We start from the raw sequence: 13,374 nt of genomic DNA on the forward strand, positions 1-13,374 counted from the left end.
TGGAATCATAAGCTTCACACTATAAAACCTTTTTCAATCATAGAAGGAAATATTGCTTGCATTTGCTCTAAGCATAAGTAAGATTCAGTCTCTTTCTACATTAAAAATTAGTGGAATCAAGTTTATTTAATCTTTACTTTGCAATACTCTATTGTGCAATATAATTAGCTTGCCACACTGGTGACTGAAAGCTGGCTGACTCAAAAATTACTTTAAAATAACTAGAAAACACTGATCAAAGCCATTTCATTGGGTTTATTTTACATTTAAATAAATCCCAACAAATGTATTCAACTATAAAATGGCAGCATACAACTGTTATGTGGCAGAAAATACACATAAATTAGAATAATGTATTGATCCTTACATCTGTAGATATACTTAACATTTCCAACACTTCCCCATCTAGATTACTGTACATTTGGATTTAACACTTTTCTTAATGTGCTGTCTTCACCAACTACTAGACCAGAACTATAAAGAAACTGCAAAAATGGAGTTAACAACCCACTGCCTCCCCAAACCCACGGGAGACTGGGTTTGATTCTGGCTCTGCTTTAGTTATATGACCTTGATCACACCACAACCTCTGAGCTTCCGTTTCTTGAGGATGAATGTTGGGGTGAGGGAGTGGGAGACTAACTAGATTATCTCTAGGGTTTCTTAGCACAGTTCTGATTCTATCATAAGCAGACAAAGAAAAGTGAATTGGAAAGGAATGGGAATGGTAAGGGGTAAATGTAAGGGGATCAGGATTTTAAAATAATGATTTTCCCCTTAGCTTCTTAAAATATTTTCACATTTAAAAGTCTTCAGGCCAGGTGTGGTAGTTATGTCTGTAATTCTAGCACTTCTGGGACGCCAGGTGGGTGGATCTCTTAAACCCAGGAGTTCAAGACCAGCCTGGGCAACATGGCAAAACCTTGTCTCTACTAAAAATACAAAAATTAGCCAGGCATGGTGGAGCATGCCTGGAGTTCCAGCTACTCCAGAGGCTGAGGTGGGAGGATCACCTGAGCCCAAGGGAGGTCGAGGCTGCAGTGAGCCATGATAATGCCACTACACTCCAGCCTGGAGGACAGAGTGAGACCTTGTCTCAAAAAATCAAATCTTCTGAGTTAACTATTCACTTTGCATTTTAGTTTGCGTTCCAGTAATTAGTGTCAGAGCAGAGCTCCCAAGCCTTCAGCTATTTCTTTGTATTCTTTTATCCAACTTGGCATACATGGCACCAACCTATTTGTTTTATTACAGAAAACAAGTATTTTCTCCCTAAATATCTTTTTCATAGATGGTTAGACTTATGGAAATTAGGAAATATACAACAAAAGCTTGTTTAAAAAGTATGAATATTGCTGGCATATATCTGTAACAGCTGTTGTATATCTGAAACAAACTATTTTAAATTAAATGCCAAAAATAATGCATGTTAAAATGCATAGTTGAAAACTTAGAAAATTTGACTCTCAGTTTGTTAAACTAACGCCTTCCATTTTAACTAAATAATAATTCTTGCACAAGAAATCTGCTGTAAGACCCTAAATGCAAGGTTTAGACTAAACGGAATGTTTCTTCACTGAGGTCAACTCATATCACCTAAAAGAATAGAAAACAAATGTTACAGGGTCATAAAATGTTAATGTGTGTATGTATACATACAAGCATATATGTATATACATACAGATAAATAAAATCCTCTAAGATGAACTTTTTTTTTTTTTTTTTTGGAGACAGAGTCTTGCACTGTCACCCAGGCTGAAATGCAGTGTCACGTTCTCAGCTTACTGCAACCTCCACCTCCTGGGTTCAAGTGATTCTCCTGCCTCAGCCTCCGGAGTAGCTGGGATTATAGGCGCCTGCCACCATGCCCTGCTCATTTTTTGTATTTTTAGTAGAGACAGGGTTTCGCCAGGCTGGTCTCGAACTCCTGACCTTGTGATTCGCCCACCTCAGCCTCCCAGAGTGCTGGGATTACAGGCATGAGCCACCGCGCCCGGCCATGATGAACATTTTTTAAAACCAATTTTTCAGGTATAACATAAGATTTCTAGCCAAAGGAAAATTTTGTTGTATTTATTTAACTTTTGCTATAATTTGATATTGTGTGGTATTTCTTTTGTGCTTTAAGTAAAATCATGCTAGATTTAGATGCCAATAAATGCACAATTTGAATTGAAAACAGTCTTTTTACCTCTCGGATAAAACCATAATTTATGCCATAAAGTGACTGACCTCCAGCCATAGCCAAGATTTCACTTTCTAGGTAAGTATAATGCTCCTTTTCTTACATACCTGAAACTGCCTTTTTTAGTATGTTATAGACCTTTACAGCTCATTTATTTTGGCTATTTTTAAACTCCTTTCATTTATTTGACATCCCTTAAATTAGAAGAAAGGATATTTAAAATACAACTTTGTGATATATACATATACACACCATACACACACACACACACACACACACACAAATCAATAAATTGTCTATTTATCAACTTTTAGCTTTACCCCGGACTTTGGCAACGTTGTAGATACTAGTTCAGGTTCTAGTTTTCCATTTTCACATGAGCTGGAAAATGTTACAGACTACCAAATTCAAACAAGCATCTCATATATAAAGAGTCTAATAGAAAGTCTCTTAGGGAAAAAAGAAAGTTCTTACAATAAAAATGGAGCATTGCTAGGTGTGAAAAAAAGGCATTTTTTTCTGTTATTTATCAAAATCTATTGTAATTTTAATGGTAGGGATAAAATTTTAACTTTTGTTAATTAGGAGAATACTTGCTTTCTATAAATTCAGTATATTTTTCTTAAACAATAATCAAGTAAAAACATCTAAATGTACAAAGCACTAATAGCTCTGATGTATTCTGTGGAAGGATAACTTGTAACAGTTTAAGTCACAATACACTGATTTTTTAAAACCCAATATATTCCCTTCTTTTTCAAACATCAGAGCCTGAGACCCAGAAGAGGTTATGATAAAATCTTATCCAACCAGATCAGAACTAAGAAAATTTTTTTTACCAATAATGTTTTTGTAACCTCTTAGCAGTTACCAAATGCTACTTACATACATTCAACATCTAGCTTACTGGCATGATTTCAAAGTTTTATAAAAATGAGAAACTGCAGATATATGATTAGAAGGTACACAAATTGCATTACATTAAACACAAAGGCAGTGTGGTCCTTATAGGAGAAATCAAGGTCAGTACCCCCGGTAGAAATGTTCTATAAAAATGTGTCACATTGAAGTATCAGTGTTTTCAGCCAATTGTCTGTCCCTGATATATTTCCTTGGAGTATGTAATGTATCAGGACTTTAGGTTTCTTAATCCAAAATATCTGACTGAATTTAGGTACATCTAGAAAGCAGCTGAAAGGGTTTCTCTTATAGTCTGACATAACAAAGTAGATTGAGAAATCCCTCTCTTTACCTGAAGATGTACTGTTATACTTCAGCCATCAGCTCACAAAGGAAAAGAAAAAAAGAATCAAAATCTCCTCTCACACACACAATCTCCACACAAGCTAAACAAAAACCACCCCTCCCCCCACAAAACCCCAGCACCAAAGTGTCAATCATTCCTGGGAAATAGAACATGCCCCTCAGATTCTGATTTGTTAGTTGGCCAAACTTGAAGGACAGAAATGACCTTATATGTCCTTGTGGGGAAGAGGGAAGACATGTTAATAATGACTATAGAGCCATTGAGAAAGTGCATTATCAATTACACAATCAACTTAGAGCCCTGTCCTCCAATGGAGGTGGTCACAACTTGATTTAAATGCCTCCGTAATTGAACATTTATGTCTTCGGGATAAAGGAGATGGGGGGGTGGAGAAAGAGCTACCCTCATTTTAATGAAAAAGTGCAGCAGTCTACCACCTTTCCCCATGCTTCTCCAGAAAATGATTGCACAGACTCAGAGAAGTCCAAAGTCATAGCAGAATCTCTGAGGCACTCCTGGTTAAGAGAAAAAAATATGATCCAGTAATCTTCATAGTTCTCTAGATTATGAGAACAAACCCGTTTTGTTTTGTTTTTAAACAAAAGCCAAAGAATCGTTTCATAGGGATCATATACACCATTTCCTCTAACGTATCCTCAGTCTCACAGTGTTGAAATGGGACCGATCAGCCTACGATGGATTGCACATCACCCAAGGAGAAAGGAAGGCATGGAAAAGGCAAACATTTTATACTGCTTCATAAACACATTTACAAGGAATACGTGAAGATGTAGGAAAGAGGGATAAAGAAAACCTTATTGCTGTTTTGATACAAAATACAGTATGAAGATACCTAAACTAAATGAAATCTGATAACAGTGACCAATATTTTCACAATGTGGGATGAAGTGTCTTCTTGCACAATGAAATGTTCAGTTTAAAAGGTAAGCAGAAAGATGAGGGAGGATGTCAAAACTACACCTGGGATATTAGCTGCATATTGAAACTTGGGGATCGAGACTGCTTGGTTAAGGGGGCTCCTGGGCTGAGAAGCTCTTTACCTTCGCCAGCTTGACCTAGCCGGTCTTCCTGCAGACTGACAGTTGAGTATCGATTAGCATTGTTAGCTGCTAAATTAGTACCTCCCTCAGTGCCAACCCCAATGCTGGTACTTGCTTGACTGCCATTTACATAGTCAAATGATTTACTTGAAGAAGCACTGGCTGTCCGGATTAGACTTAAGCTATTGGTTTTTGGCACCACCTGGCCAGCAGGCAGGCTCAGGTGTTTCTTCATTGGTGTCAGCTCAACTGAATCTACACTAAGATCAGTTGGTTGCTGTACATACTGCTTGCGAACTACTGAATCTCGAGGGCTCTCACTGGATTTGATGGCAGAGGCTGTTTCTTTATCCTTGGCTGAACGCCCAGTTGCTACTTTCCTTAAGCTTCCCCTCTGAGAAGAGGAGGATGGTTTGGTCCCAATTGGCTGACTGCTGAGGGAAGCCCCTGATGAAAATCCTTCATCTGCATCATTCAGGTTTACAGACTCCTCTCCTCCATTTACACCCTCAGCACCTAAGAAAACAAATCAGACAGACTCAGCAATAGCTAAATTAAGTAAGAAGCAGCTGTGAATAACAATACTGACCTTATCTCTTGGGTAATGCTTGCTATAGGTTGTCAATGGCCCTACTATCAACACTTCCCCTAAATAATTTAGGGGAAATCTTAATCTACACAGAATTCTACTGTGCTCAAACATGTTAATTTAGCTTTATTTAGTCCAGTTTTTGTAAAACTATCCACAAACATATCTAGTGTATTGTCAATATTTAGGCATGTAAAACAACTAGGTAAAATACAACAGTTAACATAAATTTTTATAATGCACTCATCATTCTTCTTCTGAAATGACCATATCTACCTACTGGAAAAAAAAAAAAACAACAACAACAACTTTGCCCCTCATACCTTCTTTAACCCACCATAAGATGTGCAAGAGACCCTCTTCTAATTCCGGTTACCCAGAATTATACCAAAAACTCATTTATGCTTACAGGCCAAACTCTTTAACTATAATAAAATTTATATTTACTCAGTGGTTGGTTAACTGCCTCTATATGGCTTTAGAACCTTTAACATGGAACTAGCAATTTTTAAAAATAACTCAAAACTATATTGCTTCTGTAACTTGACAGTCAGATTTTATCTTATGGCCTTTTCTACTCACTGGTTTCCATATTTTGATCAATTAATGTGAAGAAAATATTATCAGAGAGCAGTGGTAGGGAACCAGCAGAGGTATTTAAGAAGGATTTATATTTTCTATATCATATGTTTTGATAATATTTTATGTAATTATTTCTGTAATATTTAAGATTCTTAGTATTGAGATATCATAATCACAAAATACTATAGTGTCCCATCACATTTCGTTTCATGCAGAAACTGCAGTTAACAAAATATTTTTTTTTTTTTTTTTTTTTGAGACAGAGTCTCACTCTGTCACCCAGACTGGAGTGCAGTGGCACGATCTTCAGCTCACTGCAACCTCTGCCTCCCTGGTTCAAGTAATTCTCCTGCCTCACCCTCCCGAGTAGCTAGGATTACAGGCGTGCACCACCACGCCCAGCTAATTTTTGTATTTTTAGTAGAGATGGGGTTTCACCATGTTGGCCAGGCTGGTCTCCAATTCCTGACCTCAGGTGATCTGCCCACTTCAGCCTCCCAAAGTGCTGGGATTACAGGCATGAGCCACCTCTCCCGGCCAACAACAGAATTCTTATCTTGGGTTTTTGTGGGAAGAAGAAAAGAATATATAATATATTGAGCTTGCAGTTTACAGAAAGCCACTTCTCTTACTGAGAGTATGATCAACATTCTCTTAGAAAGTAATACATTTGCTTCTTTCAGTAACTCGTATTGGCTTGCTACCTCATTAAATACATTTTCCAGACTGCCATAAAGTTTAATCTGAATCTACAAAACAGATATCAACATTACAGGTAAGGTAAAAATGTTAGGAAAGAATCTAAACAAATATTAGAGATATAGGTTACCTAAGCAAAATATATACAAAATATTTAAACACAATCTTTTATTTAACATAGTACCTGGAAAAATAAACTATTTACTTAGCTACATTTACTCATATGGATTATTTTCTTCCTTCTAAAGAATGAAATAAGCTATCCTTAAAGCAAAAGGCACCTTATTATATCCAGCAGTTTAATAATCTTTAATCATCATGCAAAGCCATATGAAAATGCATTTGCTAAGAACAGTAGCAGCTGACACCACTTCTCTCAACCTCTTCAAAAGAACTGTATATAATGTACTTTTATAATATACCTCAAAATAAAAACTTTATATTCATATGACACATTTTAGTAATTTACTTACAATTAGTATAAAGAACTCCAAAATGCCCAAGGAAGGATAGTTATTGGGTCAGAATTAATATTAGTGATATAAAACTGGGAGTGAACAGAAATGTATCATTAGGTATATTTATTAGGAAAGGAGACTGAGAGACTTAGTGCTAGCTTCTGAATCTTGCTACATGCAGATCTGATGCCCAAGCAATATGGCCATAAAAAAGATGATAACATAAAAGCCACCATGCAAGAGAATCTATTGATATTTTATATACTAAGAAATGCTTAGTATATATAATGGAATACTGATTATACTTTAATCACAGGTATTGTCTTCAGTTTAGTAGTAATTTTAAAAAACATTTGTTTATTTTTATTATATATTTTTTGAGACAAGGTCTCACTCTGTTGCACAGGCTGGAGTGCAGTGGTACGATCACAGCCCACTGCAGCCTCAACCTCCCAGGCTCAAGTGATCCTCCCACCTCAGCCTCTCAAGTAGCTGGGACTACAGGCATGTGCCACCATGCTTGGCTAATTTTTGTATATTTTGTAGAGACGGGGTTTTGCCATGTTGCCCAGGCTGGTCTCGAACCCTTGGGCTCAAGCAATCCACCTGCCTGGGCCTCCCAAAGTGCTGGGATTATAGGCATGAGCCATCGTGCCTGGCCAGTTTAGTAATAATCTTAACTCCAGCTTTAAAAGTCACAAATAGAATGTACTCGACATCAGGAGAAAAGTAGGTGATGGGCTTATATTGTCTCTTCAATTTCAGCATGTAATAAACCCAATTTTAATTGTAAATTATTTAAAACCATCATAGCAGAAAACTAGTCAATAATCCATGTTAATCCAAAAGCTTCAGCAGAGTTCAGAATTACCAAAACTTTTCATAGGTTTTAGTAATTTCCTTTCGTCTGTTTGGTGGGGTATGGTGGCTCACACCTATAATCCCAACATTTTGGGAAGCCAAAACAGGCAGATCCCTTGAGTTGAGGAGTTTGAGACCAGCCTGGGCAAATAGCAAGATCCTATCTCCATAAAAAGTTAAAAAATTAGCCAGATGTGATGGCACCCACCTATAGTCCCAGCTACTGAGAAGGCAGAGGTGGGAGGATCACTTAAGTCCAGGAATTCAAGGTGGTAGTAAGCTATGAATCTTAAGGAGGCTGGGTGCAGTGCATCACACCTGGGGAGGCCAAGACAGGAGGAGTGCTTGAGCCTGGGAGTTCGAGACTAGTCCAGACAACATGGCAAGACCCCATCTCTACAAACAATTTAAAAATTAACTGGGCATGGTGACATGCCTGCTGTCCTAGCTACTGAGAAGGGTGAGGCCAGAGGTTTGCTGGAGCCCAGGAGTTTGAGGTTACAGTGAGCTATGACTGTGCGACTACACTCCAGCCTGGGCAACAGAGTGAGACCATCTGGGGGTCGAGAAGAAACCCTCAAGAAAGAAAAAGGCAACTGTGTCTCAAAACATTTTTCCTTTGTAATTTTCTCCAAAGGTGATAACAATACATTCCTGGTCCGAAGAGGAGACATCTGAAATTGATTTTTTTTCTTTTTTTTTTTTTGTTATTCCTTTTTGTATTTACATTGAACCCCAAGAAGCTATGAAATGGATTTTTAATGAACATTTCTATTCATGGCTGACTTTACCTATACATTTGGCTTCTGTTAATATTGATTTAAAACTACAAATAGGCCAGGGTGGTGGCTCATGCCTGTAATCCCAGCACCCTGGGAGGCTGAGGTGGGCAGATTGCTTGAGCCCAGGAGTTTGAGACCAGCCTAGGCAACATGGCAAAACCACATCTCTACTAAAAATACAAAAAACTAGCCAGCTGTGGTGGCATGCCTGTAGTCCTAGCTATTCCAGAGGCTGAGGAGGGAGGATCACTTGAGCCCAGGAAGTTGAGGCTACAGTGAGCCTTGATTGTGCCACTGTACTCCTGCCTGGGTGATGTGAGTGAGATCCTGCCTCAAAAAAATAAATAAATAAAACTACAAACAATCTGGATTAAAAGGTAAAATAAGGAAATATTCGGCCAGGCGCGGTGGCTCATGCCTGCAATCCCAGCACTTTGGGAGGCCGAGACGGGCGGATCACAAGGTCAGGAGATCGAGACCATCCTGGCTAACCCGGTGAAACCCCATCTCTACTAAAAAAATACAAAAAACTAGCCGGGCGAGGTGGCGGGCGCCTATAGTCCCAGCTACTCGGGAGGCTGAGGCAGGAGAATGGCGTGAACCTGAAAGGCGGAGCTTGCAGTGAGCTGAGATCTGGCCACTGCACTCCAGTTTGGGCGACAGAGCGAGACTCCGTCTCAAAAAAAAAAAAAAGGAAACATTCCTCTTTCCTTGTGACTACACCTTCTCCCTCCCCCAAATTGAAATTTTACCAGTGATAGATATTAACATAGGATATTTTAATATTTTATAGGATATTAAAAAGGAACTACTATTTTGGTTCATTTGTTTCAAAGTGTATGACTTGATGTATTTGAAGGAATGCTTCAACCTAATCCTACACTTTCTGGAATGTGAGCAACTGTTGATTAACATGGTACTATATTTAGCATAAATACTTCCAATATTCTAGCAGTAGTAGTAGATAAATATCAAGTGGCTCAGTCATTCAAGAATGTTCAGTTTAGGCCAACTCTAGGTTCCACATCTATTCATCATCTTATTGTTACATGTTTATACAAGATAACTTACTCCTAGGGATAATGTAATAAGATACAGGGAATAAAGGGAAGGCTGCATCTTTCAGAGCCATTTAAAGGATCTCTCAAACAGCACCAACTTTTTTGGGTCCCTGGGTCATGCACATGCAACACTGTTAAATGAAATAAGGTCAATCTGGGTAAATGGACAAGGGAACAGAGGGTAGATTTAGATTCTTACTGAGCATGCTCAAATTTCTAATGCACCAAAGAGCAAGAGAGTTCCCTATGGTGGAAATTAACTGCTTTATGTATGTTTGGTCTTTAAGTAAAAATATATAACCTCATTTAAAGCTACTTGCTTGATTTAATAAATAAGTATAAAGGATCCACAGTAGCAATACATTAAATAACTTTTTAAAAACTGGCTACAGTTCCCTCCTTTACAAAGCTAATTCCTATGGCATTACATGCAAAACAGCAAGTAAATACTTTCCCAACAAAGAGAAGCATTCTTTTGCAGATGGGGGTTCGAGGGAAGGGTATTTAAAAACCCCTCCATGTTGTGATACCTACATTATAGAAATAAGGCTCTACTAGGATATCTGACCTCTAAATATAATAATACATTTTAATTCCATTGAATTTAATACCACCATTATTTACAATAAATTGTAAAACGTACTGTGCATCAGGATAGCACATTTATAGAAGGTGTCAGTAGTTTACTAGTTAGACCTAAGCAACTTAATCTACAGATGATAAAGCCAATGAACATCAGCATACTTGGTCAAAGAGCTAAGAAATTCTTCATTGAACACCACAGAATTACACATAAACCAGCTGGCTCCACTTCAATATCTTAAAGATAATATGCTAATGTTTTAAAACTCTCTTCAAAAATTTTAAAGAATAAATTATTGTATAATTAAAATCATTCATATTGATGAATAAGGCTCATGTCCACTGGGTGCATTTTTCTTTCCTAATGTTAGAATAAACATGCTCAGTAATAAAAAAAATTCCAAGCATTTGCAGACCTTTTGGAGACAGGACCCTGCCTTGTTAGTAGCCATGCCAAGCTGTTCCTTGATTACACAGGATGCAGACTTCAGACCAGCACAAATGGTAACTAAAGATTGCACCTGATCTGGTGCTATGCATATGAGGAGGGAGGGTGCTTTGCAAGGAGAAGCTAATACACCCTGGGGTACTGGAAACACACATTAGAATGGAAAGATGCTCTGCTTGGGGATAGAGAGCCAGGATCCTTCTCCAGCAACTGCCTCACTGACTTCTGCCTCCTCATCTCTGTCCTACCCTCTGTTGTGGCTGTTGCTGAGTTGGGCTCGGGTGAGCCATGCTCAGGGGTCCTGCGCACCAGCACCTCCCCCTCTTGCACACGTTTGATCCCTAGGTCAGTGGAGCCGTGTTGGATCGGGGAGCCAGGAATACTCGAGTCAGCCTCGTTTGAGAAGTCAAAGCCATCTGGGATTCAACATATAAAATTTTAGTGCTTTTATGCTGCTCTATTATTTTCTGAGCATTTTGACCCAGGCAGATAAGAAAATGTATATATGGATATGATATAAACACAAACACTATTTATATAGTTACATGTGTGTGCACAGCATGCACACACATAAGGCAGCAGATGAACAATGTGAGGTTTGCAAATGAATTAAGACAGAAAAATCAGGATCATTAAAATGGCAATATCTCTTAGGCAAGACAGCTTGACTATTCAAGTACCATGTGTATGAAATACTGCTGGATTCAGCACTTACAAAAAAAGGAAAGGCAAAGATAAAAATCCAAAATCAAGAATAAATCATTTTATGAATAGCTTGCATTATACTGTTAGTTTGGCCAGTTATATAGTTTTTCCCACAGTGCTCATACGTGCACCTTTTTTTTTCCAGTATGGTAACAAGATTAAAGCAACTTCTTTCCTATTTTTCTTATTTAGTTCAAAAAAAGACAAAAATTAACCTCATCTTATTTTGTTTTAATCTTCATACAGCAATCTAAACATCTATTTTATAAATACATAATAAAATAACTTGAGACATTTAGTCACATTTCTAGTGATATTTTTAACAAAAAAAATGTACTTTACACAGGGTCTTTTAATATCATGTGCTAAGACAGTCTGTAAAAACAGTGACAAATTTACTTGACTCCAAGTGTGGACTATGGGGATTTTGTACTCACCTTCTCTTCTCCATCTATGACGACGGATTGAAGCTGTTGTAATTGCAGTCCGAGAAATCCTCGGCACTGTTGGAGTGACTTCAACTTTAAGGACTTTCTGGCCTTCTTGTGTAGAATCAGGAGCATCAAATGGTAATGAGTTTTTCATGGCATTGGCAACCTAAAATGATAATATAAGTCTATACAAGTTTACAATCAATATGCAGTTTTTGTTTATACTACATGTGTCCATAACTTTTGAATATGTATTTAAAATTTGCATTATAATGTTTAATAAATGTATCTTTGTTGTTCTGTATTCTTTTAAGCAGGCTTTTCAAATGAGAATTTCTAAAATATGAGTCACATACCCCAATGATGCCTTAAAATTATTGACTTTCAAAGAGAAAAAGCATGCCAAAGAAAGAATTCACATGTAAACTCTGATTATGAGACAATTTAGAATTGTCTGATTCTTCAGATAAATAACATGCAAAATTTAATCTCTGATAAAACATTAGGATGTTCTCCACTCTTCTGTTTACATGAGGAGAAATGTTCCCTAAATACTTCTGGCATTTTGTCCTACCATTTTCTGCTCCCTGAAGAGGAAAGTGACATAACTGGTAATTGCCATTTGACTGATCCATGTTTCCTAACTGGGTTGTACTAATCTAGCAAAAATCTTGAGCTAAAGTATTGTCTTGCTCCTTCCCTCTCTACTTGGACAAGCCCACGTGGAATTAAGCAGCCTGGATGGGTGTGCCTGATCTGCTCACTCAAACATTCTTGCCAGTGGGCTGTTCCAAGGTCTAGATGTGGAGGAAAGTCTTTCAATTTAGCTTTTAACAGTAATGAAAATACTTGTTCCCCATATACCAACTATTTTTCTGTTTATCATATGGCTCTAGATTTGAATAGGGAAAGAGGGTATTATTATTGTGTCCCTCAGAGACCATGGACAATAAAGGAATACTGTAACTAGAGTTACTCATCTCTTTACCTGTATTGCCTTGGAAATGCCACCTCTACTTAATTTACAAGATTGTTGAAAGGATCAACTATTAAAGAGTTTCATAAGTTCAAGGTACTACTATGATGATGTAATTTTTAAATCTTTTTATCCATTTGTTTTAATATAACTCTTAGGGTAAAATTAGGAAACAAATGGGAATTCAAATGGAGAATTACTGCAAATGCTACCTCGATAAATTTATATTTAGCTTAAAATATTTTTAAAATGATATAAATAAAATGGCTTTTAAAAAGCTAAGCCAGGCAAGGTGGCTCATGCCTGTAATCCCACCACTTTGAGAGGCTGAAACAGGCAGATCACTTGAGTCCAGGAATTTGAGACCAGCCTGGGCAACAAGGTGAGACCTCGTCTCCACAAAAAAATACGAAAATTTGCCAGGTGTGCTGGTATGCACCTGTAGTCCCACCTACTCAGGAGGCTGAGGCAGGAGGACCACTTGAGCCCAGAAGGTGGAGGTTACAGTGAACTGTCATCACACCACTGCACTCCAGCATAGGTGACAAAGTGAGACCTTGTTTCAAAAAATAATAGTGATTTTTTGAAACGATGAAATAAAAAGCTGTATTCTTACAATACTGCAAGTAGAAAATAGTATTGTAAGAATACTGTTATCAAAATACTACAAAAAGCTTAGGAAATTGG

At 37.6% G+C, this 13,374-nt stretch overlaps 1 protein-coding gene across 5 annotated transcripts in view; it reads right to left on the minus strand.

The window, feature by feature from the left end:
- Positions 1 to 2,247: 2,247 nt before the first annotated feature.
- Positions 2,248 to 13,374, minus strand: part of FAM126B (family with sequence similarity 126 member B) — an 86,712-nt gene continuing 75,585 nt past the window's right edge. For 2 of the 5 annotated variants that reach the window (XM_023218653.2, XM_023218660.2), the window contains exons 11-12: positions 11,718 to 11,877; positions 2,248 to 5,029 (exon numbers count right to left, since the gene is read on the minus strand). In XM_023218653.2, the coding sequence (XP_023074421.1) occupies positions 4,428 to 5,029; positions 11,718 to 11,877 (762 nt within the window). In that variant the 3' untranslated portion in view covers positions 2,248 to 4,427. Of the gene's footprint in view, positions 5,030 to 10,823; positions 10,992 to 11,717; positions 11,878 to 13,374 lie in introns of all 5 variants that reach the window. The other 3 variants (XM_023218668.1, XM_023218675.1, XM_023218683.2) reach the window with 2 other exon arrangements.

Source organism: Piliocolobus tephrosceles, chromosome 11 (assembly GCF_002776525.5).
Source record: "Piliocolobus tephrosceles isolate RC106 chromosome 11, ASM277652v3, whole genome shotgun sequence".
Lineage (NCBI taxonomy): Eukaryota > Metazoa > Chordata > Mammalia > Primates > Cercopithecidae > Piliocolobus > Piliocolobus tephrosceles.